This window comes from Galeopterus variegatus, unplaced genomic scaffold (genome assembly GCF_000696425.1).
Source record: "Galeopterus variegatus unplaced genomic scaffold, G_variegatus-3.0.2 Scaffold1249, whole genome shotgun sequence".
Lineage (NCBI taxonomy): Eukaryota > Metazoa > Chordata > Mammalia > Dermoptera > Cynocephalidae > Galeopterus > Galeopterus variegatus.
In genome coordinates, this window is record NW_007727360.1 from 299,181 (window position 1) to 326,971 (window position 27,791).

At 40.0% G+C, this 27,791-nt stretch overlaps 1 protein-coding gene across 4 annotated transcripts in view; it reads left to right on the forward strand.

Moving 5' to 3' along the window:
• CCDC25 (coiled-coil domain containing 25) overlaps positions 1–26,372 on the forward strand; it is a 32,430-nt gene extending 6,058 nt beyond the window's left edge. For 3 of the 4 annotated variants that reach the window (XM_008575875.1, XM_008575879.1, XM_008575878.1), the window contains exons 3-9: positions 3,520–3,559; positions 6,892–6,943; positions 13,363–13,438; positions 17,321–17,424; positions 17,623–17,825; positions 23,038–23,083; positions 24,846–26,372. In XM_008575875.1, the coding sequence (XP_008574097.1) occupies positions 3,520–3,559; positions 6,892–6,943; positions 13,363–13,438; positions 17,321–17,424; positions 17,623–17,825; positions 23,038–23,083; positions 24,846–24,875 (551 nt within the window). In that variant the 3' untranslated portion in view covers positions 24,876–26,372. Of the gene's footprint in view, positions 1–3,519; positions 3,560–6,891; positions 6,944–13,362; positions 13,439–17,320; positions 17,425–17,622; positions 17,863–23,037; positions 23,084–24,845 lie in introns of all 4 variants that reach the window. The other variant, XM_008575877.1, reaches the window with a different exon arrangement.
• The last annotated feature ends 1,419 nt before the right edge of the window (positions 26,373–27,791 follow it).

The following is a 27,791-nucleotide window of genomic DNA, read 5'->3' on the forward strand; positions in this document are numbered from 1 at the left end:
AAAAAAAAAAAAAAAAAAAAAAAAAAAAAAAAAAAAAAGCTAGTCCCAACCTGGTAAATTGATCTTTTGGCCCTCTAATGAATTTAGACTAAAGTTTAAAAGAAAAACACTGCCTTCGAGTGTAGCCTTTTTGGCTACATGACTAAGGAGGGAAACCAAAGTGAAATTGAGCTTTCTTGATGATGAGGAGAGCAGCGAGTCTGCAGCACTGATCCTCAGAGTGTGAGCACGGAGGTGAGGGAGGAAAGAATCACAGCAAGGTGCTTGGAGAAAATGGCAGCTTTGTTCTTCAGGCTTAGAAAACGCAGCTGCGCTTCTCACTGGGGTGGTGTAATGTTTTGGGAAAGACAGCTTTGAAGTCAGGCCAGTCTGGGTTAAAATCCCAGCTCCTTAGCAAACTGTAGTTACTTAACCTTTTTGAACTTCAGATTTCTTAGGTGAATCTATGATATTGACATTGGGTGTGACTTAATGGTGAAGCGGTCTGCAGCATATCAGTACTCAAGTTTTATATTTCTCCTGGTAGCCCACAAATCATCACAAGTCATTTTTATTTATTTTTGTAGCATCTTCTTGATGTAGCTGAGGAGGGGATGCTATCTCCCTATGTTACACTGATCAGTAAGACATAGTACAAAGAGTCATGGTTATCTACAGTCGATATGAATCCAAATCTTCTGACCAAACCAACTTCTTTCTGCCACATCAAGGGCGGGACCCCAAGACTTCAGTTACTGAGAAACACCCAAGCTACAGCGTATAGTTGTGCAGGTTTTGTACTGTTCAGCTGGGGGGTGGGGGCGGGGGGACCAATATATTTCATACAATGGAGGTTACCTTGAGTCTGGTCTGCACAGGTGGGTTAGCAGTGGTGCTGACCTAAGGCAGCCATGCTACTGCATTCCCTCCAGGTCTCTTTTTCCTTCCCCGTAGTCTACTGCTTGCTAGGGCCTCATCTGCGTGGGGCCATACACCAGCCCCGAGAGGTATCCGAAGGGGAAGCTTTAGTCTGCACTTTCATGGTATTCAGGAGGATGCACACACAGATATAAGTACAGGTCCAATTTGTCATGACCATAAAGTCTATTTTTTTTTTTCCTTTTTGTCTTTTATCGTGACCAGCAACGGATCGCAACCCTCAGTGTTGCGCCCGTACCGGACCGGGACCGGCAACGGGATCGCAACCCTCGGCGTTGCGCCCGCACCTCGCTCAGCCAGTGAGCAGCCGGTCTGTATGTGGGATCCGAACCCTCCGCAGGAGCGCTGCCGCGCTCCCAAGCGGCGCACTGTAGCAGTGCGCCACCGGGCCGGCCCATAAAGTCTATTTTTTAAAAAGTATGGGCACAGGGCTGACCCGTGGCTCACTAGGGAGAGCGTCCTGCTGACAACACCAAGTCAAGGGTTAAGATCCCCTTACCAGTCATCTTTAAAAAAAAAAAAAAAGTATGGGCACAATGAATTGATACTAATAGCAAATGCTGCATGCAGAAGGAGAGGAATCAGGAATAGGAAATGGGATTGGGGAGAGCTGAGAGCTGTAGAAGGCTTTGTGGAGAAGTGGGTTAGGGTGGGCTAGATTGTGGAATCCTTTAAATGGCTGTTGTACAAATTTATATCTACGGATATAAATCTAGATATAGAATTTATGCAAACAGATGTAAATTTAGGTGACATGTAGAGGCCTGTGGAGTGGCACTTTGCTGTCATTAAAATTCATGTATAGAATATTCTTTTCCTCAGGAACCCTTGGAGTCATTTGGAGGTATCAACTTTTCCTAGTCCTCTTACATTTTAAAGCACCCTGTTGTCTAGCACACCTAATACATTGCACTTATTTTTGATAGTCTTGGTGACTTCAGACTAAGGCCTGGACAGAATATAAATGAATTTTAAGTGGAATGATTTGCTTTCAGTAAAAAGCTTTCAGGACTGTTCCTTTTATTAGCCAGCAGGTGTCACCAGGGAGCCAGTCATTGGCTGACTGAGGAAAAGAGGTTTTTATACTTATTTCCCTTTATTTTTTCTGATTACATGTTGGGCTCTTTGCTCAGCTTCCCCTTAAGCTGCTAGAAAGCCCTTCAGATAATTCATGGTATCCACAATTGCTAAAAGTGCCCTCATCCAAGATGTGTTACCCTTTAACTTTTCTGGACAGTAAACATCCCATACAAGTTATGTAGACCATACTTTCTTGGATACATTTTAAATGATCATATATGAATCATTTTGTTTACATTATAGTTTTTGAATCAGTGTTTTAATACTTTAATACTTCTGTATTACACACAATTAGTTACTAATTATTAATATGGCCATTAGAAGTGTATATTCATATAACTTTTCTGTAGTGATATAATTAGCCTTAAAAATGTGCATACATTTTGTTTTTTTGTTTGTTTGTTTGTTTGTTTTTAAAGATGACCAGTAAGGGGATCTTAACCCTTGATTTGGTGTTGTCAGCACCATGCTCTCCCAAGTGAGCTAACCGGCCATCCCTATATAGGGATCCAAACCCTTGGATTGATTTGGTGTTGTCAGCACCATGCTCTCCCAAGTGAGCTAACCGGCCATCCCTATATAGGGATCCAAACCCTTGGATTTGGTGTTATGAAGCACCACACTCTCCCAAGTGAGCCACGGGCTGGCCCCTTGATGTGCATACACTTTGAACTAATACTTTAGCTTTTAGAAATAATACCTTTAGGAAATAATCAGGAATGTGGATGTATTTATTAACAAAAAATATATTGAAGCATTGATTATTAAAAACAATTCAAGTGTCAACAGTAGAAAAGCTTATCCATATGATAGAATTAGATAGTCAAGTTTCCAAAGAACTTTTTAAATTTTTATTTTATTTTTATCTGACAGTTACATAGTTTAAAAAGTCAAATAGTAATAGGATGCTTATAATAAAAAAATCAGTTCCCCACCCCCTTCCTTCCCATTATCCATGTTCCCACCCCCCCGAGACAATTACTTTGAACTCTTTTAGCTATTTTTACTGGTATTTTATTGCACTATGTTATAGAATTTTAGGTGATTTTTTATTTTCTTTTTTATACTTCGGATATAAAAGTTTGTTTTGCTCCCAAATTTTCTACACTTTTATAATTGAGAGTTTTTTAAAATATGTAAAATGCAATCCATGGTTTTAAAGTTTTAGAACAATTTTAATGTATAAGTATTAGTCCAACAAATCAATTTTCTAAGACATCTTCCAACTTCTCAGCTGTTCTGATTTGTCAGTGTTTTATTATCTTCAAATAGAAGTAATTTTGAACTTTAGAAGTTTATAAAAATTAAAAAGTTTTTATTGTTCAATTGTAAAAATTATTTTTATTTTTCTGTATTTTCAAGTATCAAAGCCTCTCTGAATTACTCTTTCTCCCTTAAGGCAGAGAAAAAGTTGTAGAAGTGGATGGTATTTCTCCCCTTCCCATCATACTATAAACTCTGGCATATCTTCATTTGACAGTTTTTCTTACCTTTTCTTTGTTCTCTTGTATCTCACTGTAGATGAAGATCTAATAAAGTACGGCTGGCCTGAAGATATTTGGTAAGCAGCAATTGTGGCTCTGCATTTACTTTCTTAGACTTGCTAACCTCCGACTCTTTTGATTAAAACTAGAATTTGTGCTTTTTACTGCTTATGCATGTTCGATGGTAAATAGCTGCCAGCCTGTTCCCTTCCTTTGTGATGACCAGGTTATGTTGTGAATGATGTCATGGGATTTGATCTCAGGCCTGAGAGCTAAAGCCTCTGGAGCATAGGCCTTCTTTTACCTTCTGTTCGTTTCCCCATAGTAAGTTACTGAGACCAACCACAATCACATGTTCAGACCACTCTTCTTGAGTGGATGGCTGAGAACTCCACAAGAAGCAATGAAGAAAATAAGTACAAGGAAATGCTTGGAACCAGAAGCACATCGGATTTCAGATTTTTTTTTGCGTGTTGGAATATTTGCATTATTCACTTACTGGTTGAGCATTCCCACATCCGAAAATAAGAATCTGACATGCTCCAGTGAACGTTTCCTTTGAGTATCGTGTTGGTACTCAAAAAATTTTGGATTTTGGAGCATTTTGTCTTTTCAGATTTGAGATGCTCGACCTGTACAAACATCTGTGTGGATGGAATAGATGCAACATCTCACCAGATCCAGCTTCACAGGGAACACAGAAACTGGTTTCTCTTTGTCTTCTAAACTCTCTGATGAGTTTAGCCCTGTTATGGTCCAACCCTAGCACTTCTTTCTAAAATAACTTATGGAAACTGTTTAAATAGGATATGCTTTCTTAGCTTCCCTCTGAGATATTATTTATTTTGCTGCTCACAAAACCTAGTCCAAAAAATAGCAAAACAAACAAAAAGACTCCTTCATTTAAGCTGAATTCTTTTCTCTTTCTGTCTTAGAACACATGATGGCCTTTCTGTACCATTCAGACCCAGGACCTCTTAAGAGTGCGTGGGCTCTTGGTACTGTCTTTTTCTGTCTTGTGGCACTCCCACACTCAATTTGCTTTCTTTTTCCATGTTCAGCTTCCACTACTTGCTCTGACCCTAGTGATTTCTCTCTCCTGCCTGTTAAGTGGGTTGTTATCTCCCAATTTATACCCCTACCACATGCTGTCCCCAAAGATAAGCACTTAGATCCTATTTGCTTTAATAAGATAGTAATAATGAACACCTATTGAGCACTCAACTGAATGCCAAATACTATTAAAGCATTTATTTACCTCCATTAATACATTTAATTTCACAACAATGCTGTAAAATAGTTATTAATAGTGTGCCCATTTTTCAGATGCAGAAACTAAGGTTAAGACAAACTGAACAGTTCTACTCTGGTCATTATTGGATCCAGTTCTAGTTCTAAATCACTGCTGCTTTCTTCCCCCAGGCTGCTACGCTTTTGGTTTCAGGTCACTTCTTTCTTCTCTCAGACTGTTGCCACAGCTCTCTCTGGACCTCTGTTCTTCAAATGTGGGCACAGACCCTTCACTTAATTTTCTATAGCTATAGAGTTTAGGCTGCCACTTTTTAGAAGAGTTGGTTGAATTTGCAATAATTTATACAGCGTTGGGCATTTAGTAGGGGAAATATTACACGGAGAGTAAGTCAAGGAACCCCTAGATGTGATAGTGCTCAGAACACACAGGTTGATCTGTAGGAGCTCCCTCAAGGGGCCTCCTTTTGCTCCGGTCTACCCCATTATGAGGGGGCTGGTTCGTGACCGATGGAAATGTTCTCCTGTTTGTCTGCCCTCTCCAAAGTCCACACCCGGGAATCAAAAGGTGCCAGAAACGTGAGGAATTTAAAGGCTTTTTAAGTCTGGTTTCTATTCCAGCACAGTGGCCCGTCTTCTGAAGTCAAATATGTCATCAGGTTAGTTGTAAATAGAGAACTGGCTTAAAGCAAGTAACAGTTGGAGTGGGAGAAGTTACTTCTCAGTTGAGGTTGGTTACTAGCACAGTATAATGAAATATGTAATTTCTAGATTTGCAAAAAATGGGTTTTTTTTTTTTGCGGTGGGGGAAGAGCTCAGCTAAAGGTGAGCATTATTATGAATCTCACGTGGGAATGCAAATGAATGAATGAGCTTGGAGAAGCGTAAATCAAGTAAGATGTTATGTTCATTTCTGGTTATCAGTAATGATTAAGACTAAACCCTAGAGTCATTGTAAACTTCCAGAAATGCTTAATATTTTTCTGTATCCAAAGTGAATAGCAAGATGTTTAATCTCTTTAAAGAGGGCATTAGAAACAACCTAATTCTAACCTTTATATGGAATCATAGTGTCTACCTCTTGTATGAATGTGTAACCATTTTCACTTCTAAAAATCTAATACTAAGAAAATGACTAGAGAAATATATAATGGGATGTAATGATGCCTCTTTAGGGTTTTACTGAACGTTCTTTAGTCTGGAAAGGCAAGGACTAATGAAGCAATTTGACTAAAGTTAACAGAATCACAAAGTGACAGTCACGTGTTACTGTTCGTTTCTTGATGCTAAAATTCTGGGGTCTTCTCTGCTGTAAAGTGGGAAAGCTTGATTTGGTGAATTCTAAACATGAAAAATCTAATATCCCAAAATGTTGCATAAGTTTAAAAAGGAAGTAAGTTTTAAAAGATTAAATTGGTAGATGATAGAGCCTTAAAGAAAGGTAAATGTAAGATATTACGATCAGGAGGCAATTCTGAATGTTTTTCAGACAGTGTCATAAAGGGCATTGCTCACCCGGAGACATATATTAATGTCATTGTCATCTGGATGAATTGTTGGTCTGACCCATTTAATGATGAGTTCTGCTCAGTGTCTTTCGTTCTCACCCAACTCTTCCAACTCTTGTTCTTGGCATTCTCTTTGGCTTGCTTTCATATCACTTGAAACTCAGGATGTCCCAAACAAAACCCCATCTTTTTCACCAAACTGTGGTCCTGCAAGTCTTTCATGCTTCAGCATTGGAGTCTCGCTGCCTTCTTTCATTCCCTTCTCCTCTCCCCTGAAATCTCTTCCCTTGGTTTTGCTCTGAGTCCTGTGCTTCAGTCAGGGGCCAACCAAATCTCATTCTCCTGAGGCCTTTGGTCACTGATAACTCTTTTCTTCACTTGAAAAATCATCCTTCCCAAGGCATTTAATACTTATGATCTCTATGGCGCATCTTTCACTTAATTGCACACAGCTGCACAACTGTCAGTGTTTATCTTACCTTTTCAAGTTGATAGAGAGCCCTTTGGAGATGGTGACTGTGTTTTATTCTCTCCGTGGTGCTTAGCATGTGGTAGGCACTGAGCAAATCCTTTTTGGAGTGGAATCCTTTAAATGCAGGTGGCCTGAGGAGATGGTTGTACCCTTTGCTAAAAATGGTTTTCATTCTTTGTAGGTTTCATGTGGACAAACTCTCTTCGGCTCATGTGTACCTTCGATTACATAAGGTAACTGAATTTAAACATGGATTCATGACTTTTTCATCAGTGATGAGCTTCATATCTTGTTCTTTATTCTTTTTCTACAATTAAATTGCTTAAAATAATAAATATGTACAAAAGTCCAACGTTAGCAAATGAAGAGGTATCTCCTCCTGACCCAGAAAATTACTAAGGGACATTCTTGGTGATTTCTGAGACTTGGAAGGGGACATAGTACATATTTCCTGTCTCGAAACACTGCCTTGTCCTGCCAGTGCAGGTGTGTTGTCTGTCAACTCTGCTTTCGGTCCCTTTTGATTCTGTTGACAGTATTTGACTTTCTGTCTTCTCCAGTGAAGATCATGTGTGGTTTCTTTTTCTCAAGCTCATGTGATCCTCCTGCCTCACTGAGGGCAGATGTTCCTGGTTATCTGGGGCTTCTTCAAGTTTAGAACAGCATAATAGTAATAAAGGAAAAAAAGATTTAATGTTTCCTAGTTATATCAATATTTTTTCGGTCTGTCTTTATTCATATGTTAAATTTTGTATAGTTGAATCACAGAGTGTATTATGCTTGTTATGTGTATTGATTTTTTTGTTTTAATAAGCTTTTTACTTTAGAATAATTTTAGATTTATGGAAAAGTGCAAAGGTAGTACAGAGAGTTCCCACGTACCCCTCCTCTAGTTTCCTCTATCGTTAATGTCTTACATTACCATGGTAAATTTGTCAAAACAAAGAAACCAACCTTGGTACATTACTGTTAACTAAACTCTGGAGTTTATTTGGATTTCACCAGTTTTTCCATTAATATCCTCTTTCTGTTCCAGGATCCAGTCTGGGTACCATGTTGTATTTAGTGCCAGGTTTGCCCAGTTTCCTCTGGTCTCTGACGGTTTCTCATTCTTTCCCTATTTTTTACAACCATGACAGTTTGAAAAGTACCGATTAGATATTTTGTTGGATATCACTAAGTTTGGGTTTATATGATGTTTTTCTCATGACTAGACTGGGTTAGGGGTTTGGGGGAAGAATCCCACAGAGGTGAGGTGCCCTTCTCATCACATCCTATTCGGGTGTGTATGTTAACATGACATCACTGAGGACGTGAGCCTTGAGTGTCTGGCCAGGGGACTGGTTGCCAAGTTTTGCACTGAGAAGCAGCTTTTCTCCCCCTTTCCATACTTTGTTATTTGGGAGCAAGTCACTAGGTCCAGCCCATACTCAGAGGACAGGAGATAGAATTAAGCTCCACTTCCTGGGTTGGGGTGTGTCCACATGTATTAAATGGAATTCCTCTGGAAAGAAGATTTGTCTCTTCTCCCCCATTTACTTGTTCAGTCATTTATTTGCATCAGCGTGGACTCATGTATTTATACTTTGGGTTATATTCCAGTACTGTGTCATTTTGTTGCTCGTATTGTTCCAGCTTTGGCTGGAGCTCTTTCAGCTTGGCTCCTGTATGCCTCTGACATGCTCCCATCCTTTTGTTTTTCTTAAGCATGTCCTTCCTTTCTGGTACTACAAAGTGCTCCAGGCTCATCTTAGATTTTCCCTGCTCCAGCCCTAGAATCAGTCATTTCTCCAAGGAACCCTGGTTTCTTTTCTTGGTGAATGGTATTTCAAAATCAGGACTTGGACTCCGGGTGTGCCTGTTGCTCCTGCAGTACCATTGCTTCTAGGCCCTCTTAGCAGATAGAGCTAGGAAATGTCTGGATGTATACTAACCCACAGATATGCACATATCTATCATTGTTTCCGTATCTCTCCTGCTGTGTCTGTGTTAAGCTAAACGTGCTCACACTGATGTCTTTGACTCTAATCCATTTCTGCAAGGTTCATTTCAGCCTCTTCCCCCTTGCTTATCTGTAATGTCCCTTTCCACCAGCAAGAAGCCTGCCTCCAGCCATCGCCTTATTTATCTGCCTCCAGTATGTGTGTAGATAGTTTCAGAATTATTAACCTTTATCCTCAGGAGAAAAAGCTTCATCAACTGGAGTACAGTGTTGGTGTGCAGTTATTTTTGTCTTTTTGCCATAAGGTTTCCAGTCAAAACACTGTTTTCCAAAGTTACATGTAAGCTGCTCCCCCCCCCCCCAGAAGCCTGCCTCCAGCCATCGCCTTATTTATCTGCCTCCAGTATGTGTGTAGATAGTTTCAGAATTATTAACCTTTATCCTCAGGAGAAAAAGCTTCATCAACTGGAGTACAGTGTTGGTGTGCAGTTATTTTTGTCTTTTTGCCATAAGGTTTCCAGTCAAAACACTGTTTTCCAAAGTTACATGTAAGCTGCCCCCCCCCCCCCAACTCCTTTCAGTGGTGTGATGCCCTATATTTGTAGTGCAGTTAAAATCTTTTGTCTCAGTCTGCATTTCATCCTGGCATCCCTGGTTGATTGTCTGACTTTTTAAAGTGACAGTTTATGAACTTTTTCATGTTACTGTATTATTTTCATTTTTATTATTTTGACTGGCTACCTTATATTGATAATGTGCCACAATTAATATGAAACCTCCTTTATCAGAATATAGATTGTTTACAGTTTTTCAGCATTGTGAGTTCCCAACAAGAAACATCTTTTTATGAACCACTTTCTGTTTTTCTTTTGAATTATTTTTTTAGAGTAATTCTTAGAAATGGAATTACCGGGTCAAAAGATAAACATATTTTGGTAATTCCTTTTTTGCCAGATTGTCTGGTTTAAAAATGCTATCTACTATATATAAATTTTCCAAAATCTTTTGGGTTGTATAACTTAAAAATAAATAAATAAAAACCTTTTGACCATTTTAATAAACACAAGGTGCTACTTGATTATGGCTATAAAATTCACTTCCTTAGTTACTAGCAAGTTTAATTGTGCCCATCTTTACATATACTGTTTATGTTTTTGAGGACTGTATTGTGAAGGAAAAGAGGAGGATTATGATATCTGTGCTGGAGCAAAATTCTGAATTCTCCTAGGCAACTTTTTGCCATTTTGGAACTATCAAATTTAGAGAAAGTCTAGTATGGCATTACCAAGTTTCCTTTTGGTACAGATTAGTGTTTTTCTTTGGCTTCTACTGTGTCAGAAAATGGAAAATTATAATGGTGACAGTCCCAAATTCACTTGCCACCTATTATTACTAGTTTAAAAAGAAGTGTAATCTCAGTTTCTGGAAGCTCATAATGTGCCCAGTTTGAAAGTCTGTGCTCCTTGAGAAACTTTTACCTGTTTGATTTCCTGCAGTAAGTGGCACAGCACCTTGTACTTAGTAGGTACCAAGTAAGTGTTGGAGGTGCAGTGAGACTGTGCAGTCGAGACTCACACTCTGGATCCAGACTGCTGGGTTGAGTCCTGGTTCTCCTGCTTACTAACCATGTGACTTTGCATAACGTACTTAACTGTACCTGTTTTCTCATCTGTAAGAGGGCTGACTACATATCTTATTGGGTCATTGTGAGGATTAAATGGGCTAGCATATCTTAAAGCACTTAGAATAACGTCTGGCATGTGCTAAGCACTCTGTTACAGTAGTCCCCACTTATCCATGGGGCATATGTTTCAAGACCTCCCAGTGGACCCTCCATGGTATGCCCCCATGGATAGTACCAAACCGTATACAGTATATACTTTCACCTTTCACTTAAAGGAAGTAGTTTTCGGCTTTTCTTTGGCATATGCAAATTGCCAGCATCACTACTTTTGTGCTTTGGGGCCATTATGAAGTAAAATAAGGGTGACTTGAACACAAGCACTGAGATAACTTGACAGGCTATTAAGTGACTCTGGTGGGTGGCAGAGAGAGCCTGGAGGCACTGGACTAAGGGATGACTCACATCCTGGACGGGAGGGAGCAGACTGCACAAGATTTCATCGTGCCACTCAGAATGGCATGCAATTTCAAACTTAAATTGTTTATTTCTGGAATTTTCCACTTGATATTTTCAGACTGCAGTTGACCGCAACTAACTGAAACCATGGAAACTGAAACTATCGATGAGAGGGCACTTCTATAATTGTGTGTTGAATTCAGTTGAATTCAGCCCAAGCCTTGAAGGGCGTAGATATTCAGCAGTGTTCTTTCCTAGATTGCTTTGTCTTTTTTGTTGTTGTTGCTTTTTTTTTTTTTTTTTAATGTTTTCTGTTTATTTTATGATGACTGGCCAGTATGGGGATCTGAACCCTTGACCTTGGTGTTATAACACCACGCTGTAACCAGCTGAACTAACTGGCCAGCCTGGCTTCTTCGATTTTGAAATCCATAGAAAAATCTCACCTGTCTAGAGGTTTCTTATCCCATTAACATAAATGGCACAAAGCTGATAGTCAAAATTTTGACCTTTACATATTGAAAATCCCTTAGACCCTCCATGCTTCCTTACTCTGTATGCATGGTCCTAAGCTGGGTGATTATTTTTAATATTACAAATAGCAAAACAGGAAGAGGAGATCGCGTTAGGAATAGTTACAGCCACAGGTCGTAGAAAGAGATATTGGGACATAGCCTGACATCAAGGACCAAGAAACTATATAGTTTCATAAGAACTCTATAAGCACCATAGTCTGGGACCAATTTTTTTTTTTAAATAGCTTAGAGTTTTTATTAAAACAATCATTTAAATTATAATAGTCCCCCAGAACAGAAAATTGCCTTCCAAGGTCTGGCCCTGACAGGAGGCAGCAATCAGGTTCCACAGGCAGGAGTGCCTTTTGACATCTTTGAAAACAGATGGTGCTTCCCTGGGAGCCCACAGGGGCCGATTTGGCCCCAGGGAGACTAGGAGAGGCTCTGTCCCCACTAAGGCTGCTCCCTCCAGGGGCTGCAAGACTCCAGCTCTGTCAATGAGGAACACTTAGTGACCATTGTTGGTTGTCAGCCTCTGGACTTTTGGTGGGGGTGGGGGGTCGGGGGGAGGAGGGAGAGAGAATTGTTCCCAAGATTACAAAACACAGTCACTCAAGAAGTGTCATGCAACACTATAGGCTGTTATCTAGGGGACTGGCAGGTACATGAATGATTGATTGGACACCATTGGTCAGAGTGCTGCTTTGGTTGAAGTGGAGCCTTAGGAGGAACAAGGTGGTCTGTGCCCAAACATCTACAGGCCAGTAGTTCGGCCTCATGGAGAGTCCTGAGCTGGGGAGTGACTTCACGAACGGTTTCTGCCTGAAAGCCATCAGAAGCACCCGTAATGAAATTGTCACAGCCAGGGCTCTGCTCTCAGTGGACTTCAGAGACTTCCTTCTGGGGCTAGTATTTAGAGCTTGGCTTTAAGCATGGATTCATCTTTCAGCTTTGTCACTGACTAGATATGGGGGACCTTGGCCTCATTAAAATAATTAACCTCACTAAGCTTCAGTTTCTTTATTGGTAAAATGAGGATTATACTGTCCATTTCATATGGCTATTAATACTTGGCACTTGGTGGGTACTCAAAAAGTGGTAGCCTTTTTTTTTAAATTATTCATTTTGATTTTATTTAGTGTAGGGTCAACCAGTTTCTGTATATTTTATCACTATCACTATATTATAGCCTAGTGTAAGGGCATTATTTTACTAAGAATTTTAATTCAGAACCCTCTATTTAAATGGTCAGGGAAATACATAGGATGAGATATGTCTTTAAAGTAGTGACAGGCCCAAAGCACCTATTTTTTGGTCAAAATTTATGTATTTGAGAGATTCCCATTTAAAATATTAAAATGAAAAAAGTTTTAGAAACATAATGGAATAAACTTAATTTATCTCAGACATTTAGTTAGGTAGACTATTTCATTCCCAGACAGATGTTTCTGTAATTCCATGCCTAGTAGAAGCCAGTGCTGAATTGATTTCCACTCACTGTTGCCACTGAGATATTTTTGTTCTTTTGGAATCACTCTGCTTATTCATCTTTGATTTTGATAGAGATTTCCGTAGAGAAAAATAATCAGTGTTATTTCTGTATTATTTTTCCCTTATGGTGAATGGTTGAGATGTAACACAACAAGAGCTTTTATCCTGATGAATGCTGAAGATTGATGACCTACCAGATGTTTAAGACCCAAAACTACAAGTTGTCTCTTTGAAAGGAGGGTCGTAGGGACCTCAGCCAGGAAGACTGCCAGTTGTCAAAAATGGGCACCATTCCCCCACAAGGTTTCTAGAAGTAAGAGTGAGAAGACAGTCAACAAAATTACTCAGACATGCCGTTAATATTTTGGCTGCTCTCTTTCATACCCTGTTTGTTTTCACTTGCTATATACCAGTATTTTCCATATTACTGCCTTCTTTTAAATAAACATTCCCATAATGGACACAGTAAATTTACCTGATTTTTGAATATCCTGTAGTACAGTTGAAGAGTCCCTGCTTGCAATAAAATCATGCCTGGTAACTAAGGCAGCACATGCCCTTTGAGTGCTCTAGTATTAGTAAATGACAAGGCAGTGGACCATTTGGCTTACTTTTGTGTTTCAGGGAGAGAAGATAGAAGACATTCCAAAGGAGGTGCTCATGGACTGTGCCCACCTTGTAAAGGCCAATAGCATTCAAGGTCAGTCTTCCCAGAGGCGTTTTCAGATGGTCACTGGCTTTCTGCACGTCTGAAATGGGTCAACTTTTAGAGAATGTGCTGTTGACTTTGGCCTGTGTCATAGGAATAACATGCACTGTGCCTTTCCCTGTTTTGTTCTTTAAGGTGATGGCAGTTTTGCTGCCTAACAAGGAACTAAAAGCTAATCTACCCACCCCTCTCATTTTCATGGTCCTATGTGAGTCTCAGTTCTTTTTATTGTTTTTCTTTCCTTAAATAGAAGGTTGTCTAGATCTGCCTACCCTTAGAAGGTTATTTGGAAGAAAAAAAAAAAAAAAGACTTGGAAATTTGGTAATGTTGATACCTAAGCAAGAGAGATATGTCTGATGACTTTATTTTTTAATGTTCTGTGATTTCTTTATTTTTATCATTTGTCGAGATTCTGGAACAAGACTCTTTAAATCATGCTTTCTTTCCTCTCTTCCCCCCTTATATGCACCCTTTTTTTCTCCCTTTAAATTGTAAAGGTATCCAGTCAGTTGATCTTGCTACCCCCTGACAATCTTATTTAATTGGCCTGGGGTGATCCCTGAGTATCGCTTTAAAAAAAAAAAAAAAAAAAAAGCTTTCCAGGTAATTCTAATGTGCAGCATGGGTTGAGAACAATTGGCCCATGTGTCTTAGGTAGGGCCTAGAATCTGTGCTTGATGTTTGTTTACTTTTACTGTAGAGGATTTAATCTAATAGTAAAGATCAAAAAGGATGATTATTGGGATGGGAGTGGTGGTTAAGACAAGGGGCCAGGAGATGGTGTTCTACTAAGAATGATTTAGCTAATAGATCGGATTTTAGGTGTCGGACTTAGACCTAGATAGGGTAGAGGTAATTTCGGTTTGATATGAAGCTGGGGGATAATCCAGAGAGTTGGAAGGAAATATGTTTTGGGTAGAAGATAAACAGGGCAGACACACAGGTTCCAGGAATTGGTGATTATGGAACAGGAGCTAGGTGGTGTACCCGTTTTCCTGTCACTTAGACTGTGTGTTTCTCGAGTCTTAACTCTGGCATCCTTAATAACAAACCAGGTACCTAGCCAAAGACAGGGGAATCTTGTCTTATAGGAGCTACTGATTTTTCAACTACATAAATCAACACACTGTAATGAGTTTTAGGACATTCCATTTTATGGGTAGAACAGACTTTTCTAAGATTTTCAGTGAAGATCCTCAGTTATTGAAGTAAAATAATAAAATAGTCCTCATCCTCTTTTCTTCCTCGTTCAACCTCCTTCACACATTCCTGTCCCTTCCCACACCCTGGCTAGCAGGTGCGCCTTTGCTGAAAGAGCTTTGGGCTCCTTTTCTTGTCCCAGCCTCTGTCTTCTGAGTTTCTATAGAGTTTACGGGTTCTAGAGAGAACAGAAAGAGGAGGGAGGCGTCATGACACTGAATTACTATTTTCTCTCCTCTCTAGCCTTCCATGGTGATAGCTCACCTAACAGAGTAGGAGCTAAGCCCCAGGTTTTGCTCTCATAAGTCCATAGCAGAAGATACTGCTGAGGAGTGAAGAAAGTGGTCTTTGCTGTGAGATTTGCAAAGGATGCTCCACTTGTGACACAGTGTACTTATAAAATTTCCCTCCCTGTTTGACCACCTACAAGAACCAAAGGAGTTAGGTAGAACTTGTTTGTAGAATCAGCCTGTTCTGGGTCATAGATCTAGAATTGCAGGTCAGCCTGTTCTGTGTTCATTCGATGAATCTTGCCACATTAAACTTTCTAAAGCCTTAGACACTTTCTGTGACTCCCCTTCATCTATATCAGTCAGTCCTGACTTCTCAAGCTGGCCTTTGAGCGTTTCTGATCTTACTGCAGACTTTGTATACCCCACTCCAGCCACAGTAGATACATGCTGTCCTCCGCCTTGCTCTTTTGCTTGCATTGTTCCCTCTGCCCTCAGTGCTGTTTTCCTCCATCACCGCATGTCCAGACCCACGCCACGGCTCGAGGTCCACGCAGTAGTTGTGATAGCAGTAATCGCTGACATTGATGGAGCATTAGTTACATGCCTGGCCCTGTGCTGACAACTTTACAAATTACTTCATTTCTCAACCCTATTTTCATTTTATAGCTGAGGAAACTGAGCTTAAAGAGAAGTAAGGAACTTTCCCAAGGTCTCAACTCCAAAGTGTAGTCGAGGCTGGATTTGAAGTCAGACCGTGTGACTCTGAAGTCTTCTGTCTTAATACTGAGCCCTGTTAATCTCTCCTGTGAAGCCTTTCCCTGCTCCAGCTTCCTGGGGTTCCACCTTTGCTCTCCCTTCACATTTTACCTGTACCTTTCCAGCAGCATTTGGCGAGTTCTCCCCCTGAAGCTGTTTGTATGTTATCTCTTCTTCTTTAAGGTCTGGGAAGGCATTTGTATTTGCATTCCCTGGCCTGTGTTTGTATTCCCCACTGTGTTTTGCATGTGGAGATTTTTTTTTAAAACTTTCATTTTGAAAAAAGCAACTTTCAAACCTATAGAAAAGTTGTAAGAAAAATACAACTTCCATATGCCATTTACTTAGATTCATTCACTAATTTTTAAATTTTTAAATATTTATTTGCTTTCTCTCTGCATATAGCATATTCATTATTAACTTCTTTTTTCATTATTAACTTTTTTAGCTGAACTATCTGAAAGAAAATTGTGGATATCATGACTCTTCAATATGTATCTCTTAAGAACAAAGACATTGTCTTAAGTAACTGCATTATAGTAGTCAAATCAGGAAATTTAACATGGTAGGAATACTCTCGTATACTCCATATTTATGTTTTTCCAAATTGTCCCACTACTGTCTCTTTATAGCTTTTTTTACCCTGATCCAGTATCATGCATTTTTTTTTTTACTTTTCATGTCTCTTTAGCTCCTTTAATCTGGAGAACATGGACACTTTCAGAGTAGGGATTACTTGTAGAGTATATTCCACAGTTTGGGTCTGTCTGAGAGTAGGGATTACTTGTAGAGTATATTCCACAGTTTGGGTCTGTCTGATGCTTCCTCTTGGAATCACATTATGGATATTTTGGCAGGAATACTACATAAGTGAAGTTTTGCAGAGTACAGTCAGGCAGCATAGGTGTCATTTTGCCCTGTTTTGGGTGATGTTCCCTTTGATTCTTGGGTAAGGAGGTGCTCACAAACTTTCTGCAGCGCACTTGGGATTTAATGAACATTGAAATCTGTTGCCATCTGATTTGGAATGTTAGTAGGGTGCGTCAGAGTGGTGATTCAGCTATGATTCTCAGAACTACCTGGGAGGCCGTTAGGGGTACAGGGGAAACATGGTGGAGCTGTTGCTTTGGGGGATGGGAACAGGAGGGAACAGGGTACCTGGCATGCCTTTCATCTAGAGCATCTCTGCTTTGATAATGTCTGTATGTTTTCTTTGGTATAAGGGTTCCATTGCTGAAAGAAACGAGCAAAAACCCTGCTAATCTAGTCCAATTTCCTTATATTTCAGGTGATATTCAGGGCCATGGGGACTTTTCCACAGTGACACAGTTAGTTTGTGGTAGTGCAGGACAGAGTCTAGATCTATGGGATCTCAGCCCATGGCTTTGTATCACTGCTTAACTTTTATTGAATCAGGGACTCCTTTGAGAATCTGAGGAAACCTGTGGGGGGTCCTTTTTTCTTGAAAAAACACATATGATAAGTTTTGCATTCAATTTTAGGGAGTTCTCAGAAGTCCCTGATTGTGGGTAGTTCTTGGAAAAATATTTTGTGGTTTGAGACAATGGATGGCTTTTCATCTAAGCTTTCTCCCTTGTTGGGTGATGGCGATCTGCCAGTGGGTGGGGGACATGTTGCTCAGCCTCATGCTGCCCGCATGTTAAAGACAGTCTCTCTTGGCAGGCTGCAAGATGAATACTGTTAATGTGGTGTACACACCTTGGTCCAACCTGAAGAAAACAGCTGACATGGACGTGGGGCAGACAGGCTTTCACAGGCAGAAGGATGTAAGTGACCTGCACCACCGTGGAGCGCAGTCCTGGTCCTGAGTGGACCGTCCATCTTTCTGTTGAGGGGCAAGCACGATATATGTTTCCTAAAGGGAATTAAACTGGGTTGCTGAATCCCTGGAAAGCCTTGCCCCTCTCCTGGGAGAAAAAAACAAACATAAAGATTCAATATATCTTCCTCTTTCTCCCTCTAAGGTAAAAATTGTGACAGTGGAAAAGAAGGTGAATGAGATCCTGAACCGATTAGAAAAGACTAAAACAGAGCGGTTCCCCGACCTGGCAGCAGAGAAGGAATGCAGAGACCGTGAAGAGAGGAATGAGAAGAAAGCCCAGATTCAGGAAATGAAAAGGAGAGAAAAGGAAGAAATGAAGAAGAAGCGGGAAATGGATGAACTGAGGTATACAGGCGCCATGGTGCTGATGCTCACCTCCAAGGTTATTCCCCGCTGATGTTAATCATGCATTAACCCTTCAAGATGATGTATTGGTGGAAGGAGGGACTACAGCAAGCTCATGGCCTTCAATGAGTTTTTTAAAAAGGCATTTATATTAGTGTGTTACTCAAATGAATTGCTCTTTTGGGCCGGACTGTGGCTCACTCGGGAGAGTGTGGTGCTGATAACACCAAGGCCGCGGGTTCGGATCCCTATATAGGATGGCTGGTTAGCTCACTTGGGAGAGCGTGGTGCTGACAACACCAAGTCAAGGGTTAAGATCCCCTTACCGGTCATCTTTAAAAAAAAAAAAAGGTTCTTTTATAGGGACAGGATATGAGAGTGTGAAATAAAATAACATTTTATTCTTAGACAAACCATCATAGGTTATCTTTAGAGTTTGGTTTGTAAAGTTCTTCAGGAAAGGAAAAGGTACTGTAATAAATATTCAATATTGACCACCTATGCTATTTGAGTAAAGTTGTCTTGTCTCTGAAGGCCAATGCTAGTAACTCTCAAAGCTGTTTTCAAGACCCTTTTTCTACATTTTGAAAGTTTAAAGTGATTAATGTAATGAAGCCTTCTTCAGAGCACTACATGTTTACATAATAAGTAGTTAATATACAGTTTGGCTCCTTAAGTTTAGGTGAATAAGGCATGAGAATACCAGCTGTGTTTTTCTATTGCTGCTGTAACAAATTGCCACAGATTAGTGGCTTAAAACGACACAGATTTGTTATTTTATAGTTCTTTGGCTTAGAAGTCCAACAAGGTTTCTCAGTGGGCTAAAATCAAAGTTGTAAGCAGGCTGTGTTCATTTCCGGAAGCTCCAGGAGGGACTCCCTGTCCTTTTCCATCTTCTAGAGGCTACCCACGCTCCTTGGCTTGTGGCCTCTCCTACTGTCTTCGAAGCCCTCAGCATTGCATCCCATGGTCACAGCCCCCTCTGACCACTGCCTTCTCTGCTGTTCAGGAGCAATGTGATCAGACTGGGCCTGCCCAGACAATCCACAGTAAGGTCCTTAACGTCACCACATCTGCAAAGGTTCTAGAGATCAGGATGGAGGTGGACATTTTCGGGTGCAGGGCAAGGGGCATTGTTCTGCCTACCACACTGAATCCGTATAAATATATAGTACTGTACCTGAAGAGGCCCCTAGTTTTTCTTCACTAAAGGAAGTGAATCCCGCGACTTTTAGTCACAACTCCTAGATTTTTCCATGATTTTCCATAGGTATCATTTGTGATAAGTATACCAAAAAGAAAAAAAAAAAGGTATTGATAACATATTGCCTTTATATAGAATCAAAAACAAGCTGTCTTGCCACGTCCTGACCCAGTTTCCTTGGAATACCCTGGTTTCTTAGAGAGATTGTTGGGTGAAGTTGTAGGTGTTAATCTCATGTGCTATAATTTGTTATTCATGTGTATGAGTCTCCAGAGGGGCTTCTACTAAACAGGATGAGTAGCTTCATTTAATTCTTTTTTATTATTATTATTTACTGTAGCTTAATTTAAAATGTTATATTCAGATGTAAAGCTCTGGAAATATTATCCTGAGTTATAATCCGCTAACAGGAGACAGACTAATGCGTGGATTTAAATATTTGATATGGCCTAGAATTGTGAGTCTGCTTTGTGTCATGAGCGAAAGAAAAATCAGCTTCACCAGTGTGGTCAAACTTGTGGAATTCAGAGTGCTGCAGGATTTAGGGCAGTTAATTCTTGTTTGTTTTTAGTTCAGAGTAGGGGAAAATTGAAAACATGTCTTTCTGTGTCCTTTACAGGTCTAACACGGTTATATTTAGAAACATGATGTTATATGTTAGGAATATAATATCACTTAATTTAGTTATAACATTTAATAAGGAAGAATAGCTAACATTTTTGAATATTTACCATCTGCCAAACATTGGACTTGAAAGTGTTTTACAGCTTTATCTCATTTAATCCTAGCCATAGCCATATCAGGTAGATATTTTTATTATCTGCATTTTATAAAAGAGGCAGCTGTGCCTGAGAAACAGTTCAGTAACTTGCTCAAGGTCATGTAGTCAGTCTCACTCTGATTCTTAAACTCATACTCATTATAGTGCTCCTCTTCCCTCAGTTCAGTCCATTCCATTTTAAAGTAGTATTTATTCAATATAAATCAATCAGAGTAATTTAAAGATGTCATAACTTACCTTAAGATATATTACATTTTCTTGAAAATTAAGCTGTACAAGCATACTACTAAAATTTAGGGCATTTAGTATGATTTTACTAGTTTTTTTTTTGTTTTTTTTTTTTAATTTTACTAGTTTTTAAAGTTGCAGGTATTTAAACAAAAGAACCCATCAACTGAAACACAGTTTTCATATCTTCTGGGCTTTCTTTTAGTGTCAGCAACATATAAAATATTTATATAAACTGAGGGGGATGGGCCGGCCTGTGGCTCACTCGGGAGAGTTCGGTGCTGATAACACCAAGGCCACGGGTTCGGATCCTATATAGGGATGGCTGGTTGGCTCACTAGCTGAGCGTGGTGTTAACAACACCAAGCCAAGGGTTGAGATCCCCTTACCGGTCATCTTTTAAAAAAAAAAAAAAAAAACTGAGGGGGAAAAATTCTCAATGTAATTGAAAAAAATTTTTGCTTCAAAAGTTGATTTAATCAGTCTTATTTTCTAAGCTGTCGCTAGTTACTTGTATTTTTTAATAATCATCATGAGCCTCAGAAAAAACAAAAACAATTGGTGTATTTATTTCTGTTAAAATTTGCCCCACAGCTTTCTGTTCTGTGATGCAGAGAGGAGGACTGAATGGGCTGCAAAGGAGGGGTAGGGGGTGAGCAGCAAGTCTGTCTGGCCCATCCAGAGCTGCTGTCTGCACGCTGTCACCTGCAGCTTTTGCAGAATCCCAACAGGCTTTAAGCCTGTTTTGTCTTGTAATCTGTTTTTACACATTTGTAGTGCTAGCATCCCTTTAATTTCTGTCTTTGAATCTTCTACCTGAGATCAAATTCTGTACCTGTTACCTGCTTTATTTTAATCTTGTATTCTCTGATTTGGCTTTTTGTGGCATTATTTATTAAACATTTATTAAAATCTAGATCAAGTCCACCATGTAGATGTTGAAACCAGAAGAAACAAGCAGTGATCAGGGAAACACAGTTGTTAAAGGATGAGTGAGTAACAGATCAGAGGTTGAGGCAGTGAAGACCAAGGGTAGGGACTCTGGTACCTGAGATAGGGATGTTTAAAACTTGGGAGTCTTGGAGTTCAGAATTGGAACCCAAGGCTCAGATAATTGACGTGAGAGAAATATGAGACCCAGGTAAAATGGTAAGTCACAGGTAAATGTATCATCATTTTGAACATTGACATGAACTTGGGTTTCAGGCAAAGACTACTTCAGCAAAGAGGTTAATGTATGAAAGGTTACAGCTTATAAGCAGTGGCAGAGAAGAAATTTAAACTTAAGGTGGTAATTCTGCACCATGCTGCCTTTGAGGCAAGGAAGAACAGGTTGGCAAGGCCAGAGTCAAGGTCATACACAGGCAAATAAAAGAATGAAAAATTAGGCACATTGTAGAGTGACTTAATAAAAGATTTTGTGTAGTCCGTAATTTCATGTTGTAAGTGATAAGGAGCCTTTATAGGTTTGCTGGGATGTTGGGAAGTAGACTTACAGGATGAGTTTAGTAGTGACAGGTAGAAGAGATAACGAAGAGGCCACTGGTTAAAAGGATGATAAAGTCTCACCAAGAAATGACTGCTTTGATTGTACCTCCTTTTGTTTATCTCACACGCCTCCACTGCCTTCTGCTACAAATTATGTTCTGCATGCCATGCTGCTTCATGCTAATTATAACCTCCTTCAAAAAGCACTAGTGCATCCCAGCATCCCCTATATATGACACAGGGCTTTGCATGTGCAGTTAGTGATTAGTTTGTAACGAATGAATGAGTGACTGAGATTAGCTTCCCTGATACAGTGATTCTTGAAGCTGAGATCAAAGCTCTATTAGCTAGTTAAAAAGGGCAGGAAAGAGAGCTCTAAGCAGAGGGAACTATGTATGCAAAGACCCTGTGTAGGAGGCAGCAAGGCAGAACACCAGACTGAAATCCCACACATCTGGAGCAGTTGCAGTGAGACAGCACATGGGTCAAAGGGCCAGTCCCTGCCAGGCCTGGTTGGCCACCTTTGTCTTCGTCAAAGGTGGCACTGTGAAGTCATGGAAGGTTTGAAGCCAGGGGTAGTACAATGAAGTTGTGTTTGGGGAAGGTCACTTTGTGGACCTGATTGTAAAGGGAACCACAGTGAGTGTGAGTAGGCCAGTTAAGAAACCGTCGACAGGGCTGGCTGGTTAGCTCAGTTAGAGCACAGTGTAAGGTCAGGGGTTCAGATCCCCATACTGGCCAGCCGCCAAAAAAAAAAAAAGCTGTTGACAGTTGTCCACATCACAGGTGGCGGCAGCTTGAACTATGGTGGTGACATGGAGGTGGAGAGATTTTGTAGGTAAAATGATAGGATGTGATAATAGATTGGAGTGAGAGGAAGGGCAGGGAAAAAGAGGCCTGGGTTTCTGGTTTGAGATGGAACCGATGGCGATGCCGCTCTTTGAGCTAGGGGACAACGGAAAATGAACCAGACTCTTTTTGGTAGGGGGGTAGACCATGTGTTAGATATGGACATAAGAATCTGAAAATGCCTTTAAGATATCCAAAAATATGTCAGAGAGGCAGTTGGATTAAAGGGATTGAGTTCAGAGGAAACATGTGGCCTAAAGAAAGGTGTGTCTGCGAGGGATTCCCTGCCAACTCTGGCCATGCTCATGCGTTTCTTCCTTTGAGTTGCTGCAGCATTGACAGTGTGGGCTGTATGCTTAGCTATGAGTCTGTGTTGGCTGTAGGTGAATTTCCTCATCTGAAAAACAGGAATAATGCCACCTAGCTCAGAAGGTTACTGTGGAGGTGACACGAAACGAGAATGAGAGAGCACTTTGTAAACTGTAAAGTGCTGTGCACATCTTATTTATTGTTCGTTTATCCTTTTAAATGTTGCAATCTCTTTGAGGGCAGCTCTTGTGTTTCTTCTAAAGCCCCTCAGTAGTGCTAGATACACGGTAAATGTTTATGAAGTACTTCTGGTTGGGTAACCTCATTTTAAATGTGTTTTTTTTTCCTTCTAGGAGCTATTCATCACTAATGAAAGTTGAGAATATGTCTTCAAATCAGGTATGTTCAAGTTATTTAATGTTGTGCCTTTAAATAATCCACTAAGTTTTTAATAGTTGAGTTACTGGCCATTGTGATTTATATGTTGCAAATCTCTTACTGGGATCTGGCAGCTAATAAGCTTGACTGGGTTCTGTTGGCCTTTGCCTGCCTGCCTTGTGGACTTGGTCATATGTTTAACTAGATCACCTCAGGGTAAGAGATTGTCATACTTTGTCTACTGTGAAGTGCAGGTCCGTTAGTATTTACAGGACTTTCATCCATTCCTTTTTTCTCTAGGTATACAAAAGTGCTTTTAATTATTGTCATATTAATGTGACTATAGATTCTATATTATAATTGTGTGAGAACAAAATTATTACCTTCATTTAAAATAAAAGTACTAACTGTAGCCTGTGTGACAAAATTGGTTGTTTTTGTGTTCCTCAGGACTTAGAATAAAGAAAAGTCATGACCCATAGCATAGCATAGAAAGGATCTTTTTAACATCCACATCTAATTATTTTATTGGAACTATGTGAGAGACTTATTGCAAAAATTGTCCAAATAAAGTCTTGGATCTTGGATATGTATTTAAAAGTTCCTGTAATCTCAAACCACAGGCCTCCCACACATGAGAACTGTGCAAATCTAACTCACAGCCTTTATGAGTGATGCATTTTCATTGTCACAGACCCAAATTACATTACTAAATTGTTTGTCCACAGTGTTTGGGATCTAAAACTGATATTTAAAGATATATGATGACTCTTTTCAAATGTCACTAATGCTAATATTTCAATTTGTGACTCTAGGGCAGTCCTGGTTTCTGGATATAAAACAAATATGTGTCTCCTCTTTGTACAGTTAATCTAAGGCATTTTTACTGTGGTCTCATTTCCTTGTGCTAATGGAAGAGAAGCACAAAGAGGGCCACTGAGTGAAACTGGAGGTACAGCCAGACTTCACAGAAACTGTTGCTTTCCACTCATATCTCATATCTCCCTATCATCTTTAATAAGGGCTAAGGGAGAAGAAAAGCATATCTAAGCCTAAGTCCTGTTCCTTTTTCTAACAACGTTGGGGTCCAGCAGATGTACCAGAACATATACTATTAGTGAATGTTGGCAAAAAAGGAATCTGGAGCTCTACCTTTCTGCATGGTCTGCAGGACTTGTTATATACCACACAATAACATCAGTCCCTTTATGCTGTGTACCATCATGTAAGGTTTTTTAAATCAAAACTTGGTAGGCCAGTTAACTTGGTTACTAGCGTATATGACTTTCTAATAACTTTTCCTATTAAAAAAAAATCAAAGAAATCAGAAATTTATGACACCCTAGAGACTTAAAATACTGGAATTTAAGTCAGAAATATTTTACATAGTGGCAGCATTGTTGGTGTAAGAGTAGTGAGGCAGGGTTCATTTGGTGTATTTGTTGAAGGATCTCATAGTCACACTTGTTACATCCTATACTGGGTCAGGTGGGCCTTCATAATGTGGAAATCGTTGGTCACTTGTCACTGTGTAATCAGACAGTGTAATGACAGCATAGAGAAAATAGCCAGTAATCCAGCTGTTCCAGGTGCTGACAACTTAAGATGGAGAATAGGTGATGAGGGGATTTAGTTATTTCGCTTTTTACTTTCTAAACTCTGAGATTAGGAATGAGAAGGAGGCTTGTTTATAGACTATAGATCGAGATTATGATTGTGAAGTTAAAATATTGAGTTATTTATTTTCCAGGCTTTTATGGTTTCACTTTTTTGTTTCCTACAGGACGGCAACGATTCAGATGAATTCATGTAAAAGGAGAAAAGGACATTTGAAAGATGCAATGTAGAGACAGTTGCAGATCTTTTGATTTCATCTGTGTTCTGAATTATAAAAACAACCAAAATTCTACCTATTCTACCTTCATTCTGCACAGATGTTATTAATTCTGGAGATTTAAAAAAATTGTTCCTTTTTTTGCTGACAGAAAAGGATCAGCTAGCCATGTATCGTATAGTTGAACTTGAGGTCAGTGTATTATTTTAGGAAAGTGGAAATCTTTTTGCCAGAACATGTCTTGGTACCTCAAGTGAGCTGGCTGCCCTTCTCCTTGAGATAGACTTCAGAATGAACCAAAAGTATTCCTGTTGCTGTGGTCTGTCCCTGAGAACAGATGTCTTGAAATGCTTTTCATATTCTTAAAATATCTTCACTTCTGTTAAGAAGAATGTTTTGGTGGGCAGTATACATGAATACTCCCCCATCCTGATTTTCTGATTAGAAGAAAAAGCATATGGGTTTTGAAGATGAGAGTGTTATTTTTTGGAAGATTGCTAGCTTCAGTACTCACGTTGCACTGTGTCGTGTGAGGCTGTTAACCTAGTGCTCTCCATTCTCCGCTTGTCCCAGCTTCTGCGTCCTTGCTGTCTTGGAGTGGGGGCCTCCGTTTTTAGTATCATCATATTTAAAGAAATAGTTGGTGTTAATCAAGGTTGGGCTTTGTGGTAGTTCTTCCCTGAGCACCAAGTAAGCCAAGCCACGTATGTGACAACTTCCAAACTCTAGAGTCCTTTGTCAATACTGAGGGAGAAATAGGAAGGGGTACTCTGTGCATCATTTGGGAGACTTAGGTGACCTGATTTTTGTTTGGGGATACAGCGTGAAGCAGAAAGTCCACGTTGCAGTTATGATTTTAGAAAGAATTAAGCACTTCACTAGCCAGCCAAGTAATGTTTCCTTACCTTGAAATAGCATTTATTTTGAGTTGAAACCCCTGAGTTGAGGTTTCTTAATTGTGGACTCAGTAACTTAATATGTAGCATTATTGCTCTTTTGAACCACCTGCTATCCAGTGTGACTCTGAGTAGAAGATATGTTTTATTTTAGCATGTAGGGCAGTACTTATGGGAAGGAACAAGACAAAGCAATGAGAGAGAAAGAGCACAAAGCCACGGGATAGGAGGCACACACGTTCACACGTTAGCCGCACCCAGAACTCTGCATGCAGTGTTGTTCTTTACTGTATTCTAACCCAGCAAAAGTGATCTCCTTCAGCAGATATTCTACCTGTAATAGCACTTTGGAGCTGTGGGTAAAACCAAAAGACTAGTGTTTGTTTATACCAAATTTGTGTGTGGGGTTAAACTGGAAAATTCCCTGAGGCATGAATTGTTGGCCAGATTTTGAAGGGGTGTGTGTGGAAGATGACTCTAGAGATTGGTGATTTTGTGTGTCTGTGTCTAATGCTGTTCAACCTAGAGTTCTGAGATTTAAAAAACGATAATAAAGTATTGTTTTTTATCTGGAAGGACATTGATGTATGAATTCTTAGGATTTCCTTGTTATAAAAAGCCAGCCCACATCCCCAAGCTGGTTTGAGGGTGATCTTGCTGTAAAAACCCTCATTTATCATAAACCTGGCAGGCTCTATAGAAGTGTCATCCTGCTCTTCCACTGATAAGTGTCAGTTTCCCCCAGACGCCCTCTGGGTGGAAGTGGTGACCTTTCTCAGACCCACTCTAGGGTGGATATCAGTAGCTGTTCTTCAGTGGGATGGCCTCCTGCCTGGTGGCTGCAAGCGCTTCAGAACACCACACCTGTGTCACCTTGGCTTCTGCTCCTGCAGAAGTCCTCTGTGCAACATGTGTAGATAGAGCTTTTGAAGAATACATCTAATTTAACTGTTGTTTGAGCGATCCTGGGGTCCAAACATTTTATAACTCTAAGCTGACACTGGTTTAAAATGTCAAGGCCTGTCTTCTGAATTCTCTGAATTGAATTCCTAGCTCTTTAACCTCTGTACTGGTTCTGTGCTGATTTCTCCGTGCCTCTGCCTGTGTGTTTTATTTTTCTCCCAGCTCCCTTGGTCTCAGGGAAGGCAGGTCAAACTGTTGACATTGAAGTGGTCTCATTTCTTGCTATTGGCATGTTTCCTAAACATTCGATAGGAAATTGCAAATTGTTGCTATTTTTATGAGTTCTGTCCTTGATCAAATCCGTGCATCATGAGGCTTTCTCTGAATCTGAGTCACCTTGCCAACTGTCTCCGGTTTCACGCTCTGTTTGATCTTTATGCAGGTGAGGGTCACATTATCATTTAATTTACTTCACAAAGTCTGCTCTATTGTTATATTCTAATATCTTTAGATATCACACTCACCCACCTTCGTTTGTCTGGGGTCACGATCTTTGAGCAAGGCAGATTCGTCACAGCTTGTGCTGGGACAAATGTCAGGAAGTTTACAGAAATATCAAAGGTGTTTACACTAACAGAGTGTGTAAAAGGCTTTAGGTGAACCCCTTCAGTATCTTTGTGTTTTGTTTTTAACTCTCTGGAAGCATAGATTTCCATGAACCTTTTAACTGTTGGACGGTTCCCACCACTCAGGAAAAGCGGTGTGAGGCACACGTCCAGCAAGGTTATAGAGAGGGAGAGTCAGCTCCGCCCCCCAGTTTAAAGCTTTTCCTCCCTCCTTGCATCTAAACGAGAGGGGCTATCTTGTTTTCCGAGCTGGAATGCTCTATGGAGGATACTGAGCAGGTGGCAAAAGAGAAATGGGACAATTTTCCAGTTTCTCCTGAGCTGTGATGTCAAAGACTGGTCTTTCTTTGAAGTACAGCATGCAAATAACAAACTCCCACATTCAAGACAATCATTTTAGAGTGAGTGGGTGACCTTTTGATCTTAAAGTAAGCTGTAAACACAGACCCAACTAGAATCAAAAGTGTACA